At 37.8% G+C, this 23,443-nt stretch overlaps 1 protein-coding gene and 1 pseudogene across 2 annotated transcripts; one reads left to right on the top strand and one right to left on the bottom strand.

The window, feature by feature from the left end:
• Positions 1-2,538: 2,538 nt before the first annotated feature.
• LOC149030063 (protein SHORTAGE IN CHIASMATA 1-like) lies at positions 2,539-20,840 on the bottom strand (annotated as a pseudogene). Its single transcript, XR_016171223.1, has 10 exons — positions 18,546-20,840; positions 18,082-18,162; positions 17,915-17,998; positions 17,733-17,806; positions 14,513-16,481; positions 11,172-11,376; positions 8,204-8,716; positions 5,088-6,570; positions 4,880-5,004; positions 2,539-2,973 (listed from the first exon to the last, which is right to left on the bottom strand). The product of XR_016171223.1 is annotated as a protein SHORTAGE IN CHIASMATA 1-like (transcript).
• Positions 20,202-21,530, top strand: LOC149030062 (F-box/kelch-repeat protein At3g23880-like). The gene has a single exon (XM_089144394.1). The coding sequence runs from the start codon at positions 20,202-20,204 to the stop codon at positions 21,528-21,530; it is 1,329 nt and encodes a 442-aa protein (XP_089000520.1).
• Positions 21,531-23,443: the final 1,913 nt, after the last annotated feature.

Below are 23,443 nucleotides of genomic sequence, written 5' to 3'. Positions count from 1 at the left end.
GTGATCTTCAACGGTTGAGATTTTATTTGGTAAGATGGCTTCATCCGGACCGTAGGCAACTCAGTGTTGCGCATTTATTACGCAACACTGAAGCAAAATCCTAACTTATGTTAGAATAATAATACCAGAGTCACTGTATAGACAAACCAATGTCAGACAATAAGAAAATAGAATCACAAAGTATTATAATCTTATGCTAGAAGCACTTACCCAAATGAAACAGAAGAAGTGAAAATTAGAATAGCACAAACTCAAACAGGGTGAGTTGAAGTATACGAACAATACTTTTCCTAAAGGTATTTGAACGTCCCCTTAAATGCAGATCGGGTTTGACCTTGGCTTTCTCACCTACAAGATACAACAACTCCTTTAGATATGAAACCTAGCATTCCATAACATATTCTACTTGCAGAGGAGATACAAATGTAGTATACAACACAGGAAGGGAAGAAAGTAAAACACAAATTTTCTCACTTTTCAAAACACAAATTTTTCTTGTTAAAACCAGAGAGTAAACTCTTGTTTTTAATTTCTCATATATATTCTTAAACTCATATGGACACCTATATCAGAGAGTGGCATCTATACGCAAGGTCACCTCTGAAGGGCAAGAGTTGTGATTGATCATACAGTCACCTCCCTACAATAAAACCCAAAAATGGGCTTTCTGGATCACAATCCATGAAAGTCCCAAGTCCAATCATAGACATTTAATATTATTTAAATAATATTAGAATGTCCCATGGTCTTGTTAGAATAGGGTCCACGAACCACTGCCATAGCCACGCCTGAATCGGCCCAGCTCGGCGCATGCGCGTGATCCATATTTAACTCTCTATCAGCATAGACTCTACTTAGAAGCAATCAATGTATATATAATCGATATTATCATTAGCTCCATCCCATGTGGGACTTAAATTAGGTTACATTATATATGTTGAATTGCCAAAACCATGGACTATAATCATTACATTCAGAAGAGTTCTATAGAGATAAGAATCAAACAAGAGTCCTAAAACAATATTAGGGAGATAGAGATTTTTTACGTTTTTGAAACTTATCTAAATATTATATTATGTTATTTGTTTTTCAAAACCAAAATCCAACAAACAAGTGACATGGATAAGGATAACTTAGTTGGTCCATTTGAAGCTTTATATAAAATAAGTGAGAAACTTGAAAATAAGAACAAAGCCTTAAAAGGGAAGTGTCATCTTTGAACACTTCGATTGGGGATCTACATGAATACATTAAGAAAAATAAAGAGAGAGAGGAAACATAGACTTATGTACATTCATTATGGACAAAAGAACTTAAACAATTAACTAGGAATCCCACAAAAAGACCTCCAGGACAAAGAAAGTCTTAGATTCAATGGTGACTCTACCAATCTTAGTATAGGTAAAGAAATTAAAATTGAAAATGGATCTTCTAGCAAGAATCCTCAACCCAAACATCAAAGTTCTCAAACAAACAATGGGAAAGAAAATTACAAGTATAAGAAAGGGCAAAATTGAAACAAAAATAATGATCCAAAAGATAATCGAGGAGCAAAAGAACAAAAGCATCCTAAACATGGTCATCAAAAACAAAATAACTATCATCATAGAAATAATAGAGAACATCAAAAGAATTATAATCATAAGCGGCAAAAACCCCAAATTTACTACAATGCTCAAAATCTATACTCATACCAATTTTGGTCATATCAAAATCAAATGACATTTAATTATGGATGACCATACCCCTATTATGTTTTTTTAATTATGCACCTCAATCATTCTTTGAGTCACAAATCTCTTGTTTTAGTTAAATGAAAATCCTATTTAATGGAAGCATGTTGTCATTTTTTTTAAACTATGCATTAATTAAGTGGAGAGGGAAGCTCTATTTAGAAGGGGTTTGTTGATGACAAAAAGGGGAGAAAGCATGTATGTGTTATTCATAAACATGTATTTTTTTTTTGGGTAGAATTATTCATAAACATGGAAAGGTATATGATTAATGAAGTTTTTTATTTAATAACTAAACATATTGTATCATCATTGATGTGTTTGTCATCATAAAAAATGGAAATATTGTTAGAGAAATGCCATGTTAGCATTGCTACATCAGTGCCACCTTTACCTCTATTGGTTTTGATAATAACAAACACGATGTACAAAAGTGTGCTTTGAATTATGTATGTCTTAAACCAAGCCAAGTGAAATGAAACAAAATCAACTCAAAAGGGTATGTCGAAGCCCACATTAAATTAAAGACCAAGTGAAAGTGGACCTGAATACTAAATCAAGTTGAGCATGAAAAATAGAGTACAAGAAAACTTAAGAACAACAATAAATATCAAAACAAGCTCAAGATGAAAACTTAATATATTTAGGACGTATGAAACAAGTTATGCACACACGAATGTAATTGCAATCATTTTTAGTAAAGTCATGTGCATCATGTCATTAGAATGATCTAGGATATGATAGGTAAAAATAAATTCTCTAAATAAGTAAAATGACTTAAAGTTTTTTTTTTTTTTTTTTCGGTTGATCACAAATACAATAACTTAATAAGTATAGTTGTCCAAATGGGTAAGACACATCCATTCTACAGTGTGGTCAGCAATGAATGAATTTTGACACAAGTTGATAAGCCAGGATAGTGTTGTAGCACAGTCAAAAGGTTTGATATTGATATGCCCTAAGATGGCCCCTAATTGTAGGAGTATAGTTGCTGTTGTTATAGGCCATCTTGTCTTTGTAAAAAGGATCCATTTTGCCAGACGTTGACAGTTGCTCCAAATGGTTGTAACATGTATTCCTTTGGCCTGTGCTGCTTGCATTCCCTCTAGTAATCCATCAATTATGCCTTTGTTTGCATCCTCCTTATTGTTGATTATTGCAACCACCCTTTTCCACTGCATACTTGTATTGATCATACCCTAGTCGCACCTAGTTTGGTTTGTCGTAGGAGAAAAGCTTCCTGCACACATAAGAATCATATCATTGTTGACTCTTTAAGTTTTTCGATATTATGCAAATACAATCCATATTAGTATGATGTTTACAGTTAGGCCCATGGGTTTCTCTGGTTTTGGGAGGACGAAGATGTAAATCTTGCATCCAGTAATTAACATAGTCTAGGACTAGCATAGGATTGGGTTGTATTTTTTTAATCACCAACTCATTACTGACCTTCCACACGCATCTTCAATAGTAGCCGTACAAAAAAATAAAAGTATCATCTACAATGAAGAGATGTGAGACCTCTGATGCATTTCGAGCAATAGAGATTCCCTTGAAGGCATTGACTTTCCTAAAATGATCTAGAAGTCTGGAAAGCATCTCCATCACTAATAAGAAAAGGTAGGGGCTCAACAGGTAACCCTGTCTAAGACCCCTAGATCTTTGAAACTAGCAATAATGGATTCCATTGATTTTTACAGAGAAGGAAGTAGAAAACACAATGTTCTTCATTTCATAAACATCTAGCATTTCTATTAAGCTATGATTCAAACTAACACATTCATTTGAAGGAAACAACACATCAATTAACTGAGACTAAGTGGGTTGAGCAGACGTGTAAAAAGATTTCATGAAATTGCTAAAACAGCCAGCAATTATGGAATGTTCAAAGAAACATTCCTTACCTTCTCTGATGAATTCAATCTTCTTTTCTTTTCTTTTTTCTTCTTTTTTTTAGATTTATTATTGATGTTAGAGGCAAGATGATAAATAAAACCTAGTGTTTCCATCCCGATCCACCGCAACTCATTCTAGACTTTTGAAACCAAAACATTTCTTGAGCATAGTGTAGCCCACTCAGCCAGTTTAACTTTTGGTGATAAAGATCCCAATCAGGCCACTAGGAATCTTCAATCAAAAGTAGTTCAGATTCCAATCTAGAGCACAAAGTGGAGATATTGGCCAAACTTTGCAGTACTATTCCACCGGTTAAGAAATTGGGATGGATTAGCCAGTTTGAGATGAAGATAGTCACCCTGCCAACATATCCATTCCTTGGACACATCTTATTCAAACTAAGGATGACTATGCCAGGCCATCTGGTAGTGAAATATTTGTATGTATGTATTCTTTCTTCACAACGGCTCTGTCGCATGTGCATGAAGTACAGAACTATGAAACAGATTTCTAGGTTAGCTAAATGTGCTCTAGTGGCAGGTCCAGTTTCTGAAATGCCATTTGAGTTTTTCATGAAACGATGAAATATGTAGTTGCATCAACATATTACTTCATCATGAGAATATTCTTTCATTAGGACGAGAAAATAGATGCGGAGGTACTTCAAAGACTAATTTAGATCCACACGAACTAAAGATTAGAAATTGCATATCACCTTTCTAGTAACAGCATATCAATAACATTCACTAACCAAGTAAAGAATTCTGAATTTTCTTCCTGTTAACTTTTAATAACTGAGGAAACCTATGAATACATGTCAGCGTTCTGTGTTGTGAGTCTGCATCTTCTTTTGGCTATATGTTTTGGCTGAGTTTTCTCAGGTCTACATATTTAAATTCCTTCTAATTGTAGTTTCTATTTGAAATCCTCAACACTTGGTGGAGCCTCACTAGCACAGATTCAAGATGCATCCTATAGGTATGTCTAAATCATATCAGTTATAACAAGGATTACTGATGTGTTGAAGCATAATTGCAAGAACCAAACTTCTAGTGAGTTGAGTTGACAAAAATGTAGCTGCATGCCAGAAATCATGGCTGAAGCTACAGAGCATAATCTAATACAGATTGAAGATAAAGATAATTGACTTTAATTTTATAACATGCATAACTACAATTCAATAAAATTGCCTGTAATGCAATTTTACCGGGGAGTGGGTGCAAGGGGGTAGTGCTTGAAGAGCTTACCGAATCATGCAAACCATCATGTCATCTCATAGTTCATTCCGTAACCTTTTCCTCGGACGAACATTGCCATCAGCCCAAACCAGCTTTCTTTGTGTATCATTTCCGTTCTTCACAAAAGAAAGAATCTGCAGTTGACCAAGTAGAGGGATTTGGATGAAAAGCTTCAAAAAGTATTAATAAGCTTAAATGGAAATTCCATTGGACAAACCTGTCTTGCTCGCTTGTCAGCAGGAGTCCATATTGGAAGAAGGGAGGCTGAAGCCTTCCCGTTCTTGGATGAACTTGGTTGCACTGGTCTCTTCTGTTGCTTCTGTTTCATCATTTTCTTTGAGTAGGTACCTCCTTGATACCTGAAACCATCAAGAACAGATGGGCTTCTCTTCGCTACTTTCTGTACATTCCAAGCACACCCAAAACAAGAGATGGTGGTGTCAAATGGAAGGGATTGTCGGTGCATCTTGCTTTTTTCCTTGATTCTGTTAAGGAATTCCATTGTCCATGGTGATCTCTGTTGCAGTCGTGATGAATAAAAAGCTCTCAAGAGTGCTGTCTCATTTTAATCTGCAAATAACAGTCCCCCACTATCTGCAGTTGATCCCTTTTCTGTTCTAGCTTTCAGGAATTCTCTTTGGCATGTAATTGGTGGTGTATCCTTGTCCAATTCCATATCCAGCTGTGCACAAATGTTTCCCTCTAACTTCTGGTTTGGATCATTTCGGGAACTGCAGATATCTGAAGCAAAACTGATTTCTAAGGATGCTGGCAAGCAAGTAAGGTCTTCCGTGTCAAATAATGATTTTGCAGAATTTCTCATAAGATTGCAACCTATATCTTGCATTCTTGTTGAAAAATTTGCAGTGTTCATGACAGAGAAGTCCTCCCCAAGTAATGACCTGTTATCAAGGTCTATAACTTCTCCTTTACCGTGCAAATTTTCAAAATCATTGCCCTGCCTGTACAAATCATTCATGACAGAATTGCTCAAACCCTCTTTCTGATCAAACCATTGGTCACACGAAGACAAACTGTGCCCCCTTACACTTTCAGATTTCCCAGGATGCATGGAGACTTGTGAATGATATGGATGGGACACTCTAGAAGGCTTCAAGATGCCATCTGCAGATTGTTGTAGTGCACCAAAAAGCATCTCCTCCATAGGAAACTGAGATGTTTGAGCATCTGTCATGTATTTTCTCCTTTTCCTATCACACTCAGCTTTATAGCGACTGTTCCCCGAATCTGGAACAGGAGATACTGAAGAGGTAACATTCCGTCATTCCAGACTTGGAATCCTCTTGTTCTCCATATCTACACAGAGCACTAAACAGAGAAAGGCTTTCATCAGGAACATGATATTTCTGAATAGCCTGGATTCTGTGGTCATGTGAACATTCAAGAAACTCAACAAGCACGCCTCCAGAAGTAAGAATTGCGTGAGCTGAGAGAGGATTAATTGATGGAAAGCTGGTAAGGAATGACTCTGCAAGGGTCTCAGATTCAAACATTTTTGGGCAGAGGCCTTTATTTAACTTAGCGGCGTATATGATGCAGCTCATGATGATGTCATCAGTTAACTCAGCTGAATATGAGCAAAAGAGTTGTAAATCTAATCCCAGGCTACTTGCAGCAGCATAAAGGGCATCTGATGAATCCATTATGTCAGCAAGAAAGCTGCTTTCCCCCTCGAATATCTGAACAGAACATCTATCCCAATTCATTTCATAAATAACCATAAATTCTCATAAGTGTTACATTACAAGTAAATAGACCAGGAAATTCACATCAAAGATAACTAAAGTTTATAACCCCACAAAAAAGAAGAAGATAACATGAGTATGAAAAGGGAATTAGGAGTGCAATACTGTAGGGAACAACACAGAAAGCTATGTAGAAGGATAGACACATTTTTCTCATTTTCTTGCAGTAAACAATGAGAGAGAGATGTCATTATATCAAAGTACACTTATGTTGTGTCCCTTTTATCTTATCCAAGGAAGAATAACAATGAGAGAAATGTCATTATAGTAGTGTTATTAATGAGAATAAAAATACTAGCACCTCGAGAAGTTATGACAGTTGATCCAGCTGCCCATTGCAGCAAGCCCCACAGTGTAAAACAGTGAGATCCATTATATTGAACGGTGGGATCAAGTGCCATATGCTAATACCATCCTCAATGCTGGCAGTCCAAATATGAAAGATAATTATAGTCTGACCAGAGTGATTGCTCACAGGTAGAGTATAATCATTATTTACATAAATGGATGTGCCTGCATCAACAGAGGCCTTCAAATACCCCCATATGGAGCAGTAATTTTAATTCGGATAAAAGGAACTTAAAGAGGCAGGGGAAGACCAAAGATAATCTTAGGAGATGCCTTGTACCCACTATAGCCAGGATCCATGTAGCTGGTCCTATTAGTTTGGATAAGGCTTTTCTTCATTGTTGATGTGCCTGCATTTCAAGTTTTGAAGTTGCCATGTTGGATACTGAAACATTGTTGATAGGAAGGAATTGCAAGTATCTCTGGACAACAATATGCATCATTTGTTTGAAGGAGTGACTTTTTTTTACATATTCACAAGAGATTATCTAAGACAGTTTCAGTAACGGAAGGAAGCTCAAGTAAGTGACATGGTTAAGAACATTTTACGAACAATAATTAAATTTAGAATTAGGACAATGAGGTCCACCACTAATGTTTGTGCCTCACCTCAAATGGTTCTTTACAACTACAGAACTACTAACCTCAATTAGCTATTATTCCCCCCCCCCCCCCCCCCCCCCCCCCCAAAAAAAAAAAACCCAAAAAAAGAGAAATAAAATACGATTTCATGAACAATAATTACAAATTTAGAACTAGAACAACCAGATCCATCACTAGTGTTTGTGCCTCAAGTGAATCCTTTACAGGAAACTAGTAACCATAATTACCCATTATTTAACACGCACCCCCCCCACCCCAAAAAAAAAAAAAAAAAAAAAAAACAAAAACTTGTGTCATTGTTCTTCAACTTCTATTCAATGACCATCCTGTATGTAGGTGTACTCAAGTTAGATTATTATGATTTCTCTTCTGTTTATTCTGTAACATGTTTTGCTGCTCATTCAAGTCATATTCTAGACACATTTAATGATAGGAGAGTTCATCTTTTATAGTTACTATGTGTGTGTTCCCTTCAATTAAGGGATTACTGTTCCATAAAAGCATTATCTGTATGGAGAGTAACATTTATAGCTGTGTCCACAAAGTATATCTTTGGAAGTAGTTAGACCAGATAGTAAAGTAGTTGAAACATCATGTAAACAGTTAAGAAAATTACCAAAATGCAACTGCTGAAAGAAAAACTCAGTGATGTCAAAATATGTGTGGCAATATGCTCAACATACAAAGTGAGGTGAGAGGAAGCTTCATCTGTCACTCTTGCTTTGTTCTTAATGTTATCGCAATCATAGAATACAAGACATACTGCTGCACTTAAGATCAGATCCACAGGCAAACTGATCTCACGCTCCACAACTTGCACCCCCTGTTTCTCCATTGCAAGAATCCTTTGGTAAGAGCTTCTCCGGTACATTAGCATTTCCTTACAAAAATTTTGTGTGTTCACAATAACGACTATGTCAGGATAAGATGTGACTGAATTTATAAGCTTGGACTCCATTGCAGATGTCATGCTAGGAACTGATGTAAACTTGCTGCTATCTTTGACATAATCAACTGCATCTGAGTATTCCACACATTCTTCACTAACGGGTCCGAAGTAAAGCTGTTCTTCAAACTTATGGTCATTGATGCACTCATTTATTGTTGAGATTGATTGAGAGATCTCCTCCTACAGCATAAAAAGGGCCAAAGTTTTTAATCAAGTTCTTTTTATTTAAAAATTAATTAATTAATTAATTAATTATAAATAAAAAAAAACCCACTTGGAAACTGAAAATGAACAGCTTGTGAAATAGGGATCAAGAGATTGGGTTCAGATAAAGGACTGGTCCCAAGTCAATCCAATCTTATCAAGAAAAGTAAATGGGGTCTCTTCCTAGAGCATAAAAAGTGAATAGGTTTTAAACAATTTATAAAATTTACTTGGGATCTGAAAATGAACAGCTTGTGAAACAGGGATCAAGAGATCAGGTTCAGATAATGGATTGGTCCCAAGTCAATCCAAACTTATCAAGAAAATTAAATGGATACAGGGGTTGATGTTCCACTGTAAATTATATATTGAGTGAGTCCCATTGAATCCTTGGACCTTACCATGAATACAAATAAAAGGAAAAGGCAAAGAAAGAAACTCTAGACGAATTATGAGAACAACAGCTAAATGTCAAAAATAACACAAGTAAATCAAATTGTGAGATCCATCACAAAGGACGAATCAGGATTTGTAATCCTCATTCAAGTGCAGGGATTTAAAAAATTTAAGTATGGCAAAGGAGACACTTTCAGAGCATGATTTTTTTTTTTAATATTTTCTTCTTCTTATTATTATTTTTATAACATTTAGCTTCTATAAAGTGTGACAAAGTAGATCTAAAAAACCACCCTCCTCTTGCCGGCCCCCAGGGTCCCCCCTCCCAACATACATGCATAAAAAATACCATGTAAAGGGAAAAAATATCCCCATACAGGCAATGCTGGGATGCTTTCACATGATCTCTCATAGTCTGACGATTTGAGCCATGCACTTATGGTCCCTCTCTCTATGACGATGGGCCTTTATTGATTAAAGTATTTCCCTCCCATGATTCGTGTGATATGGGATGTTCGCCCACATTAATGGTGTGGGAAACCCTTTGGCCATATGAAAACTGAAGCCTTTAAACAGTTATTCTGACGCAGATCCAGCAATGAATGAGGCTATTTTCCTTTGAAGCAACCTCTGGTTGATAGAAATAGGAGTTGGGCATTATTTAGTCGGTTTATGTCGCCATGGGCCTGTTTCTATGGACCTAAAAGTTAGGTGCCTGGCTGAATACTAAAATAGTTTAATTATTGCTTTAATTATGTAAAAACTGTCTACTTTAAGTTGGAAGGGCAAATTAGTCTTTTCCTGTGTTTTATTTCAGTTTTAAGCATCCAAGTCAAAGTTACTTAGAAGTAGGTTAGCTGCTGTCCTAGATGAAGTCAGTTTCCAAATTTCAATAGGACTTCTTTATATGAGGCCATAAACAGCCCCCCATCATTTAGAATGGGAATGATTTCAGATTATTAATAAAGTTATTCTCAGGTAGAGAGTGCTGCTACTGCAACTGTGTTCAATTCGGAAGGTCCAAGATTGAAAACCAATGAAGGTGCACAGTGAAGTCAAGCCTAGGTTCTTGCTATGGCTGAAAGGAAAACCTTCTACAACTCCATCTCCATTCAATCCAAAGCTCTACAAAGCTCCCCAAGTCCCCATCCAGGAACCTGGAAGCCTACACGCCATCACCCTTTCATATCGCACCTTTATTCTCTATTTTCTTGTGTTTTTCTTGAACTTTTGGATTGCCAATACACTCAAATTTCAAGGTCAGGTCTACGCCAACCTGACCATTTGGATTGATTCAAACTTGGAGGAAACCTTCCTCCCTATCGAGTCTACCTACCCCCAAAGTTACACCTCCATCCAAGCCCTCAAGACCCATTTGCCATAGGAGCTCCACCAGGATTCAAACTCCTACCAAGTCTAGGACTCTCAAACCAGCTATTAAACAAAGCCAAGTTTCACACCATATCATCCTTAGGACCTGCATATCCATCCCTTAAAGTTTCATTTAAATCCAAGCATTAGAAGTATCCAAGATACCCCTTTACATCCTAGTTCAAAAATCTGGTTTTGAGCTGACTTTATTGAAGATCATAGAAGTGTGCTGCCTTGTTGGGAATCCCCCCAATCGAGGCTGCTTCTTAATCCTGTTTGGAGAACAACTGAAATAGCAGAAAATTCTAACTTGTGGTAATTGTTTGAAGAATAAATCTTGCTCCAGCCAACACCCAAGTTACCCAATCTCTTCCTCACATGGTAATCCTAGTGCTCACAGAATTTGAAGTCCGTTTTGCAGTTACCCTTTCTGTCATTGATATCTCTGCAAGAGTTGCTTTTCCCTTCTTCCTCCTCTAGAATGTTATACGCATTTATTAATGACTCTATTCCATTTACCCAACCACATAGAATGAAATTCCCATGCGTGGATGAATTAAAATATTTAAGTCCTGAGCAAAACAATAGGACTTAATGAAAGCAAACTCTGTGAAAGTTAAATGGTTCATCATCTACTATGCCTTGTATAAGGAAAGAACATTACCATTGCGAAATCATTATGGAATAAATAGAAACCTTCACAGAGAGCTTTGGGGGCACTAAATTCCTCCAATTCCGCCTTCAGGAAGTGAAGATGAGACACACCAGGTAACTTTGGGGAAAAAGAAAATATTTTTGATCAACTGTGTGGACCTCCATATTCCAAAATAATGTTGAACTTGTTGAATGGAAGTGATGCATAGACATTCCTGCGTACAAGCACCAAACATAACTTGAAATGTACATTTGAAAGCAATGACCTACATGTAGATTGTATCTGGAGTCACAATTCACAATATTGAAAATTTTCTTTATCTAGGTTTTGAAAGAGATATAGCCCAATGCCCTAAAAAAGGAAAAAGGAAAAAGAAAAGGGTGCAATATAATGAGAATCAGCCAAACAACTAATAAAGTATGGATCAGTAACAGCCCCAAATATGCATAAAGACAAGTTTTCCTATCCGACAGCCAGAAGCCCATCGATCTGAGTTCCCATAAAAGGTAGATAAGGCATCTAAATCTGAAAGTAAATTCTCCAATATATAGTGAAACGACAGACACTGTGAACAGCAACAAGGAATTGTGTTCACCTAGTGTTGGCAGGACCAGACTGTTGGTCATGCGAGATGTGTAATTAAGTCAGCACGGGACCACTTAAACTAATGGTTCTGCAGATCATGGAAACAAGAGTTCCACATATTTTGACCAATTTAAGGTGAAATGCAGCTTAGTTTTCGCTGAGTGTAACTTTTTTGTTTTTTGGAAGGGGGGGGGGGGAAGGGAACGAATAAAAATTTATTACCAAAGCCCCCAAAAGAGGAGAGAGAAAAGAATATACAAGAGAGGGAAGAGAGGGGAGGAGGAAAATTACAACTGACTAGCCAGCAGAAGGGTAGAGCCTAAACCCTAGGTAACAACAATAAACCTGTTCCTTGAGTGTCCGCAACTAAGGGATGGGGAAGAGGATGAAGTCTAGAAAAGATATCAAAACAAATGGTTTTCCAAATCAAGTCCAGGGATATGGGTTTGGGAGTCCATCTCCTAAGGTTCTGCTTCCACCACAACTATGAGATCATGGCACAAACACCAATTTGCCATCCAAGTCACAAATAATTGAACCAGAAAAAGCTCTTAAGAACAATCCCTGGAGAAACCCAAAGGAGTGTCTAGAGCAGGACCAAATGGAGACAATGAAATCCCCCATAAGGAAGGGAAGAAGACAAGTGGTTGACATCTCTGGGGCCACTCCAGCAAAGAATGCAATTGGGGTTGATATTAAGTGGCGATGAATAAGGATGGATTGTGTAGGAAGGCAAAGATTGCAAGTTGTCCAGTGGTGAGGGTGTGGCAAGGGATATAGCCTTTAAACCAAACCAAGGGGTAGGCTACTGAGAGGGACGGGGTGCAAGCATGGTTCCTGGTAGAGGAAGTGCAAAAGGAGCCAAATGGTGTGATCATAGGGGAGGGGGTGTAGGGGGAGGTTAGACCAGATCTAACTGAGACTTGGTGATGAAGGAGAGAGAGAGGAACCCAAGAGTTGTCAGGAATGAACTTGGAGAGCAAAGTGAGCTTCAGGATGCAAATGACATAGACCTAGCGAGGGCCTTAGAGATTGTAGAGGATGCTAGCGTGATGCCACGGGGGTCGAGCCAAAAGAAGGTGGAGGAACCATCCACAATCTGAGAGGAAATGGTTGAAAGAGAGAGGGGTCTCAACTGGAGAAGCTTCCTCAAAGCCAAGAAGGGTTTATGGGCGAGGATAGAGTCCAAATGGAATCAAATCTCAACAAGTGGGAGTAAACCCAATTGACCCAACTGGAGTCATGCTTGGTGGAGATCTTCCAAATGAACTTTTATAGGCTGGCACCATTTTGGTTCAAGAATTCTCCAAAAACCTTGACCTCTCTTAGATTTAGGAAAACAGTCTTAGGACCAAGAGATGGGGGTGAATGAGACAAGAAAAATCTTGCTCTTTCCAAAGGCACAGAAGAGCGCTTCCATAGCACAGATGGTGATTTTTGGAATAGAAAAGATGCTACACCAGCCTGTAGATCAGTATAGGGACCATCCTCTTATAGAGCTTGCTTCAAGATTGCAAGTCAACGGAGCAAAAAGTAACTATCTCGCTCATGATTTCTGTGTGATCAATTAATAATAGAAGCTTTGATGCTTTGAAGCAAAAATACAGTCTATATATCCATTTACAGGAAGTAAATCATCTGCTAAACTCCTTCCTAGCCATTCTTAATTTTAGTATCTACCTGTAGTAGCAGAGTATAAAGTCCAGTCCCATCATTTACTATCTCAAACTCAGCACTTTCTGAAAAAGACATTATCTCTATAGTCTATTATTATTGTTATTTTTTATGCAAGGTGGTGTGGATGAGTGGTCAAGATTACATCTATATCCTAATCCTATCTGAAAATGAACTTGGAAACTTTCTACCAAGCTTCAACACCATAGAACTCCCAGCCACCCTGAAGGGAGGTCAATACAACATTTTATCTGGGGTGTACAAAATGTGAATTCAAGAATTTTCAGTCTCATCTCCAAAAACTCAGAATGATTTAGTGTGAAAGTATCTTTTTGTATCTATGAACAACATTAATCTGACAAGAGTCCAGAACAGTTTCCAAGTCTATAGGGGAAAGATTTGTAAACCTTTGAGAGAAGCTGTGGTTCACAAATCTTTGAAGACCATCCGTAAGGCATGATTCGGTTTTATCTACCCTTAGAGGTTTTCTAGGAATAGAGTAGGAAAATGACATAACCCAAAGAAATGTAGATTGAAACTAATAAATTGCAATACCATTTTTACTATCATATTATCCATTTAGAAGTACAAAATTCACTGTCTTTTTCTTTAAGTGAACATTGTGCACAAGACAAGCTTGAATAAAGGATGCACCCAATAAGCCTGTCATTCCAAAGCAAACCACCCTGTAATTTGGAGTGACAGGAAATTCCCTCCGGCTGGACAAGTTTTGGTCAAACCTATGAGGTTGTGGTGTACAACATCAGCTAGCAGATGATGGTTCAAGATTCAAACATGTCCCAGAGTCACCAGCGACTTCTAAGATACATGTTTTATATGAAAGATAAAGAACTGGAAACAAGTCCTCAAATTTAATAAACTATAGAACATGCAGCTGAAAAACTACCAACTGCATCCTTGGAAGTATGCCTTTTCTACAGTTCCAAGGAAGCATACCGGTCAGAAATATTTGTGCAGATAATGCGACCAATATCTTACTAACTGTATAACTAACAGCTAGAACAAATAAACAGGTCATAACAATGAATTTCACGGAATAATGACATCTACATAGAGGATGCAAGACATACTCGTGGGATATTAATAAGCAATCTGAGTGCAGCATGGAATTCATTATAATCTTGGTGAATATGTTACTGTTCCAGGGATCTGTTTGATCAGCATGCTTTTGAACATCATGTACTTCATGAAATAATATCCCCATGACTTTCAACAGTCTCTTCAATGGCAACCCAAAATAGTTGATCTGCCACAATCAGTACTTTTGAACCACTTTGAGAAATTGTCTTCTGCAAAATGCCCTGGATAACAGACAGTGACACGTGTGATTCTGTTATTTCTGTATCAGCCTTCTGGTGAGCATCATTAATCAAGGATTGAAGTAAGCTTAATCTGCATCTCAAGTATTTGTTACTTCTGAATAAGTTGTCTGCATACAAGTGAGCCGTATGAATACCATAAAAACATAAAGTAACAAGCCATCTGTTTGATTGCATATAATGTAACAAGTGCCACAATTGTTGCATCTTCACAAACCAGTGTTGTTTGTCTTGCACTAATGCTCTTAATCAAATCCACCAGATTTTGTTTTTTAATGCTAAGCAAGTTGAAATTATCCACCACAGGGAATGATGGCCATATTTGTTCTTTAAGAGAACCTTCATTTTCCAAGGTTGCTAAGTAGATCTTTTTGAAGTTGCTGACAAGGCTTAGAATATGATCAGACAGCCTGATTTGGTGGACTTCAATGTCCCACTGCTGTGGTTTCAGTTCAGCTGAAGCACACATTGCCATTGGATTGTTGGATGAAGGAAGAGGAAGTTTGGCTTTGCCATCAGTTTTATCAGGGACTGCTGGATCACCGATTCTCCTTGCAGCTGCCTTCTGGGGGTTTAGGAAAAAATCAAGATCATTGGACTGTGACATTGATTCAAACAGCATCGTAACCTTATCAGTGCTACTCTCGCAAGCAACTTCTTCTTTTCCCAGCTTTTGGTTATCATTTGACAACCAACTGTGAGCAGCTTCAGTAAGAGGCTCATTGACCCCCAAGGTTACATCAGTGACTTCAACCAATATTTCTTTGCTTTCTGAAACACTAGACACATCTGGAGTTTCTTCTCCGAAAGCAAAATCAATTCCCAACATTCCACTATTAGAAAAATTCAACTCAGCATCAGTGTTATAGGTGTCTATCTGCTCCAAGTTCCATCCTTCTCCCTCCAAAAGATGCCAATCTAAATATATACCATCTGAAGCAGATGGAGGAAGTGGTTCTATGACAGCTAGAATTTCATCAAGCGCTGATAACGGCTGTATGTCTTCCACATCAGATAGCACAGGTACCAGCAATGGTTTGAATGTGTCATCCAAAAGTGCTAGTTCATTGTTAACAACTGATTCATAAAATTTCCAAACAGAATCTATGTCATCTTTGAGTGTCTGGTCACCTATTCCAGCTCCATCAGCCATTTGTGAATTGGAAAAGAATTCAGAAAATTGAAAGGTATCCAAATCAAGGATCTCAACCTCCTGAAACTGAACTGCACTTACATCGGAGAAAAAATAACCTGACATCTGTAGACACATCACTGAAACGCCTTTAATATCCACAGCATCTTGTATGGAACAAAAATCCAAATCTAAGGCCCAATCAAGACAAGACAATTCAGGAAGACACAGATCCAATGGACAAGGTCCTGACAGACACTCTAAAAGATTGACATCAATAGATCCTAAAAGGTCCTTGCTGTCAACCACTAGGTCAAAATTCTGTGTGCATTTCTGGTCTTCAATATTTTCAAGCATTAAATGAAGTTCTCCCATTGATGGGCTCATGTAATACTCCAACCTGATCTCATTGATTTCCAAGAAAGGGAATTTGCTACAACAGTCCAGTGCAAAACCAGCATCTTCCACAAAACAAGAACTCCTTTGCTCCAAAGGAACCTTAGAATGAATGTTGTCGACTGAATAAACTGATTCTGTAACCTCACAAGGGAAATGAATTGCAGTTCCAGATTTGAAGTCAACCATATCCTGCAACAGGAAGGGAGAATGACACTTGAAGGTCAAAGCAATTCCAATCAAACACATATAAAAATAGGGAGAGAATCTACGTCAATTTGCAGATTAAATTGCCTTAGATTAAGATACCTTATTTCATGGCACTCAAAAAGTACCAACAGGTTGTTGCAACTTGAAACCACTGTGATCACAGTGGAGTACAGATTGCAATTCAACCAACCAAGCAGATTGTTATCCTCAACCAACAGCGTTTTCTTATATGTAAAAATGATGCCACTAGCGGTTCAAAGGAAACACTATAACAAATATTCTGATAGCGGAGGGGATATCAAATTCAAAGAACACATTAATACTGTATGTCATCAACATCCTCTTGTCCATATAGAGTAATGGGAATCCCTCGTCATTCCAGTCAAAAAAAAATCCCTCATTATGACTTCCCTAAAGAACTTCCCCTAATAATTTGGAAGACTAAATGTTATCTATTCATTCCAGATTTATAATGTTGCTGTATATATTTATTTCCTTGAATTTAGAAAGTTCAAAATGAAGTAAGAGAATGGAGAGAAACTCAAGACACAAAAACCAACTACTGATTCATTCTTATACTGTCCAGCATAGTTAAGCTCTTTCAATTGTAGACTTCAGTGTAACAAGAACAATTCAACATAAAAAAATTTTACATTTTACGTACAACAGTCCTTGCCTCATGTTGCCACTAAAACTTACTTTTCTTATAAGCCCTTCAATTTTTTTATTTTCTTTTTCTTTTTCTAGATGAATAAAAAAAATTCATTAACAAAGGAAAGAAGGGGGGTTGGAATACAAAGAGGCTCAAGAAGGCTCAATATACAGTACGTCCGCACCAAACCTTACAACAAATCTAAAAGGGCACACAAAGAGAAAGAAGATACAAAGCATTAGGCAAAAATGGGCAGCCTTTCAAATTTTACATCATGTGCCAGATTGTTGTCCTCCTATCAGACCCTAGCACCATGTCCTCATATCAACACTACTAATACAAGTAGAGATAAATTATGAATATACAAGTCTGCCAATGTTCGAATAGAATATGAGAACCCCAAACTCAGCCAAAACCTGTCTTCCACTCACAATTATCATGCTACTAATGACTAAAAACTAACTCCCTTGCCTCCAAAGCAGACAAAAAATTGATTATGAGTAAGACCATTAATATTAGCTAGCAAAATGATTCTCGACCGTATACTTATCCCAAAAATATAAGTAATGTTTAAATCTTACCAGAGAGTTTTCAATCTCCGAAATTTGGGAGAAGATCTGCCTATCCTCTTTATGAGAAAGCGCACATGCTCCTCCTGTGCAAGGATTCGACCCCACAAACAAAAGAATCCAGTGAAGTTCAACAAAGAATGCATGAATATGAATAAAAACTGAAGTTAGATTCGCTACAGCAACCACCTTACCAATAAGCAATCCAGTTCTGTTGTTTCAAGCTGGATTACTTTAAACCTGTTACTTTCCTCTTCACCAGCAAACTCATTTTCTTCCTGCAACAAACATGAAACAGAAATTGTTGAAGAGAATCCTAAATCAACTTCGAACAACGGAAGAAACAAAAATTATGTTCTACCTTCAGAATTTTGAGCTCAACAGTCCCAGATCCACAATTCACCAGACTCTCTTCTTTGTCATATTCGTAATCAGATTCTTCCTGAAAGTGACGAAAAGCTTAATTTGCTGAAAGAAATTACGACGTGCAAACACAAGCAAAACGCAGCAAAACGCATCAAAACGAGAGCTAAACTCAGGAAATCATTTTCTTATGTCTGTCAATGTCGAAGTTCAGATTTTAAGGTTCTCAGCGAATGTTAACAAGGATATCAGCTATCAAGTGTCGAGAAGAGACTTTGAAGCAGTGAAATGAACAGCTAAACAGAGCAGTATCCTCTTCTGTTTTCTTCGAAAGTATAATTATGTATGGACAACAATAACAACAACAAAAAAAAGGAAAAACGAAGAGGTCGAATGAAAGAGCGATCACCAGAAGAAAGTAACTGCAATACAGGTATGCTTTGAGTTGAACAGCTATTTTACCTCGTGAAATTGAACATCAGTAGCTATGGTTGTGGATTTTCTCCGGTTATCATCTGTCTTCCGTTCATCAATGTAAGCAACATGAGTCCGAATAACCGAAATATCTCCATTATCAACATCATTAGTACGAGGAAGAACATCGGAGAAGAATACACAAAGAGCATTCTCTACCGAAAGCCTCTCGATTTCTAGAGAAACACTCGAAGTTGTTTCGAAACAACAAGTTTCTTCGCTGTCGCAGATGTTCAAAGGCGAGAAATGAGGCACTGGTAGACGAAAAAAGTTTAGGTTATCAAGGCCTTCGATCGAAGGGCGTTTGAAGTAATTGACGCAACGGAAACGAGTGCGCATAGTATTCAAAAATGCCTGTTCTCTGAAGGAGAAGTTTTTCTTCTTCGGTTTCTTCGTCGGACGAGGATTACTGAACCAGCAAAAGACGAAAGAAGCAGAGGAACTACAAGTACAAATCGTTTGAAGGCTACTGCTCAATCGAATAAACAGTGTTGCTGCTTCCCACTAAAATTCGATGCCACATGGAGAGCTTAGGAACCCCAACGTGTAAACCGACACGCATTATATTCATGGAGTTTTATCTTCTTCTGCAACTCACCGAACAAAGTAAGAGCGTCAGCAAACTATACAAGAGAAAAAGAATTTCTTCTGTGTTAATTCCAGGCTATATTCATTCCCAGGATGGATATTCAACATCAGCCAATCCAAAGGCACAGTCACGAAGAAGAACCACGGAACACGGGTCTTCAAACGGGTGAGAATTAGCTAGAAACTCCCATCCTTGGATGTTAGTAATGGTAGATCTATCTGTTTTGTTCAGCATTTCTTTATTGAATCTGTTACAGCTATGCATAATGACGAAGACGGACATGACAAGTCTGTTTTAAAGAAAGTGAAAGCCAAAGCAAAGAAGATAAAGAACACTCTCGGTAATAAGATCCATGTCCATGGCCATGGCCATGATCACGATCATGAGCACCCAGTATCTTATCTTCTACCCCTGGATTTCTCTAATTCACGCTGAAGTAGCTTCCTTATTTTTCTTCTTTTAATCTGAAACGATTTTTACTCGGATTTTTCAGTGTACGAGTCATCGGCTGCTCGGACTGGTTTGGGTGCTAACCCACAGGTACAACATCTGGAGAAAGATCCACAGGCACCAAAGAACCGAGTCGAGCCATCTGATCCTGGAAATTATAAGTCAAAAGTCACTGATCCTACTGGCGCAGCAGGTAATTTGATTTCTAGCTTTGGTGAACAAGCTGCTGCAGAGAGTAGAGTCCAACGATCTGATCACTGTAAGATCGATGATGAGGACAAAAAAGGAAGAGGAAACAGTTCAGTTCAGTTCGCAGAAGAGAAATTAAGAGTTTAAGACGTGAATGTGTTAAAAGTGTAATCCATATCAAACTCTAACCCCAACTCATAAACCGTTCCATGATTGCATTCAACTCAAATTCAAATTGTAATTATCTTATCTTTTTTGAAATCCTTATACAATAATCTTTATAAATACAATTAAATCCCAACCAACCAAGAATACTGTGAGGTGTGAGAAAATCTTGTCAAAATCGATCTATCTATCTAGTTCCTTACGGTCGTCGTCCATTAAGAAAAACTCGATCGATCGAGGAGGAGCGATAAATGGAAGAATCAGAAATCTCGTCGTCGTCGTCAGAACTGCCAACAGAAGTAACGGAAGAGATCCTTTCGAGACTACCAGTGAAGTCCTTGATGCGATTCAGGTGTGTATCCAAACCATGGAAAATTTTATTTAGCGATGCTAGTTTCATTGTCAAGCACTTGAAGCGATCTACTGAAAAAAACCCATACGACCCAACTCACATACTTGAGGAAAAACTCGGTTCCCTTTACTCCTCAAAGATTGAATCTTGTTTCAGCACTACTACTAGTACAACTAGTACTGATCAGAAGATGAAAGGAGAATTAGGAGAAGAACAACATCATCATCATCAGTTACTCGTCAAGGAATTGGGATTGGGATTCGAATGTATCAAGTTGGAAGCTTCATGCGATGGCTTGGTTTGCTTAACCTTTAGAATGTCACACAGCAGTTATGACTCGAGCGTAGGGTTACTCAATCCAGCTACCAGAGAATTCCTTTTACTTCCACAACATAAGGAAGGATCCGATAACCAATTCCCCAACCCATATTACGGGTTGGGCGTTGATCCGATAACCAAGGAATATAAAGTGGTGAGGATTACTTACATTGACGATGCAGCATCGGTAACTATATATACAGTTAGTGATGACTCTCATGAGTGGAGACACATTTGTCATCCTTTTCCTTATGATATTAGGATTCCAGGTCATAAAGCATCCATTTGTGTGGGTGGATTTCTTCATTGGCTGGCCTTTAGAAGAACAGGTGAAGATCATGAAGATGATGGCATGGGCCCTTATGTAATAGTGTCTTTCGATTTACACGAAGAAGTGTTCCAAGAGATGCTGCGGTTGCCTCTCTATCAGCCACACACATGGCTTTGCCTTGGGTATCTTGGAGGGTGCCTCACTGTATCTACTAGTTTCCCATTATTTGGAGTGGATTTGATCGAGTTATGGGTAATGAAAGAGTATGGAGTGAGGGAATCCTGGACCAAAGTTTTTAAGATGAAATCTTGTTTGCCTGAAACCATAAACCTGAGCTTTGTATATTCTAGAGGGTTTTTCAAGGATGGTCAGGAAATTTTGTTGATGGCTGCTTCATCAGAGCTGCTTACAGACCCTACTTTGTACAATCCAGAGAACCAAAAGCTTACAGAGCCTATTTTGTACAATCCAGAGACCCAAAAGATGACAAAAATGAAGAGTAGTCGACCTTATCGTTGCGACGATAGACCTTCCCATGTCTATTCCTTTGCTACTTTTGTGGAGACACTAGTTTCTTTAAGACCGAAAGGGAAAAAGAAGCGAAAAAGAAGCCAGGGGGAAGTGACCCCGACAAATTAAAAGGTACACAAAATTCATCCATTTAAGTGAATCTACAGCTTAAATGTAAAGAGGGATATGGTTTATCGGCAACAGTTTTGGAACTTGAAGCTGTCAGGGACGGCTTGATTTTATGATACTTTTTGGGTATTTTAAATCTGAGGAATAACTCAGATTGTTTGCCAGCGGTTTTAGCTTTAAGAGGTTTTTAGTCTTCCTTTGATTGGAATTGTAATAGCTTAGTCTCAGAGGTTATTAGGCTTTGCTCAGTTTTCAATTATGTTTTGTTTTGCTATGTTCCTAGGAGCTCCAATCTCTTGGCTGATTTTCTGGCCAAAGGAGCTCAGTGTTTGGCTCTTTCTAGATCTTGGTGGCATACTTCAACAATGTTCATGATTAATTCCTCTTTGTTATTGTCCAGGTTTCCTGGCTTGAACAATTTTATATAATGAAGTTTACTCCTTTTTTTACCCAAAAAAAAAAAAGTGAATCTACAATTAGTTTTACAGGCTAACCCAAACCCAAACATATGAATCGAACCTAATTGAACCAATTTTCTTTTCATTCCAATCCCTTTCGTCTTCAGTAACCACCACCATCGTTGGCGTGATTTCCTTGGCATCCTCCGGCTAGGGGTGTAAATGGATAACCGATGATTTCCTTGGCATCCTCCGGCTAGGGGTGTAAATGGATAACCGAAATCCGCTTCCAAATTCGCATCCATTTAGGGGTATCCGAATCTGTCCGATTATTAATAGGATGTGGATATAGTATACCCCTTTCTTACCGAATCCGTCCGATAAAATTATCCAATTAAATTACTTATTTAGATTTACTATTCTTATTCTTATAAATTTTACCTATGATATGTGACTATTTTTCTAGATTTTCTACTAAAATAACTACCAAAGTTGTTAAATTCTTAAATTTCAAACCTCGCCCTCACAAATAAAAAGGTAAAGATGTAAGTAGGTAGTTGAAAACTTGTATTCAATCTATATTCATGCCCATTTAAAAGAATCTACTTAAGAAAATAACTATCCGATTATCATACGAATCCGTCCGAAAACCGATAGGATATTAACCGAATCCGTCCGAATATAATAGGATGCGGATACGGATATACCACTATCCGATCCGAATCCAGTCCGTTTACACCCCTACCTCTGGCGTTGCCGATGATGCTACCGTTACTGGGTAAAATTATCATTCTCGACAATTTGTTTATATTTTTAATATGTATGGGACAACGTCTAAATATAATTTAAAGGCAAGTCTCATATGAGCCCCACACAATATTGTGGTGAAAAAACATCAGTGATCCCCTATGACGAAATTATTCGGACTCTCATTATTTGACCCCCCATGTTGAATCCTGGCTCTACCCCTAATGTTGTCTACCCTAGAAGATGAGCCTCTACTCCAGATCTTCAAACACGATTTAGAATGTCATTGGCTTTGATATCTCTTCTAGAACTTTCTTTTTTTAGCACCTTAATTAAGGGCTGCTCCCTCCGCCTTATTTCCCCTTGTACATTCTTTCTTCATTCATCCAAAAAAAAAAATCTGAATATAACCACTGTTTGAATCCTTTAATTCCTTAATATGTTTTAGTTCTATTCAAATTAAATGTCATTCGGACTTACCCTCTCAAACAGTTTTTTACCTTGCAAGCGTGGTGGCGGGAATTGAATGTTTTCTTCCACCAAAAGCTGAGAAGGATTGAACCCCTTCCATCCTTCATAGACGTATTCAAACAGAATATGTTCACTTATTATGTTTAACACTTCCTATGTGGGGATTTCATCAAATTCAATGAAGACCTTTTCTTTGTAGCTTACGATTCGTAGGAGGGAGTATAATTAGGAATGAGGTACCAAAAATCACTTATTATGAAATGAGGTACCAAAATCAAATCAAACAATTTCTGAACT

This window comes from Hakea prostrata, chromosome 1 (genome assembly GCF_041222555.1).
Source record: "Hakea prostrata isolate BN-2017 chromosome 1, UWA_Hpros_2, whole genome shotgun sequence".
Classification (NCBI taxonomy): domain Eukaryota; kingdom Viridiplantae; phylum Streptophyta; class Magnoliopsida; order Proteales; family Proteaceae; genus Hakea; species Hakea prostrata.
This window is presented reverse-complemented; position numbering and strand designations above follow the sequence as displayed.

What these genes read in the sequence shown, in the direction of transcription:
- LOC149030062 (XM_089144394.1), top strand. Translation starts at nt 20,202, where the DNA reads ATGGAAGAATCAGAAATCTCGTCGTCGTCGTCAGAACTGCCAACAGAA.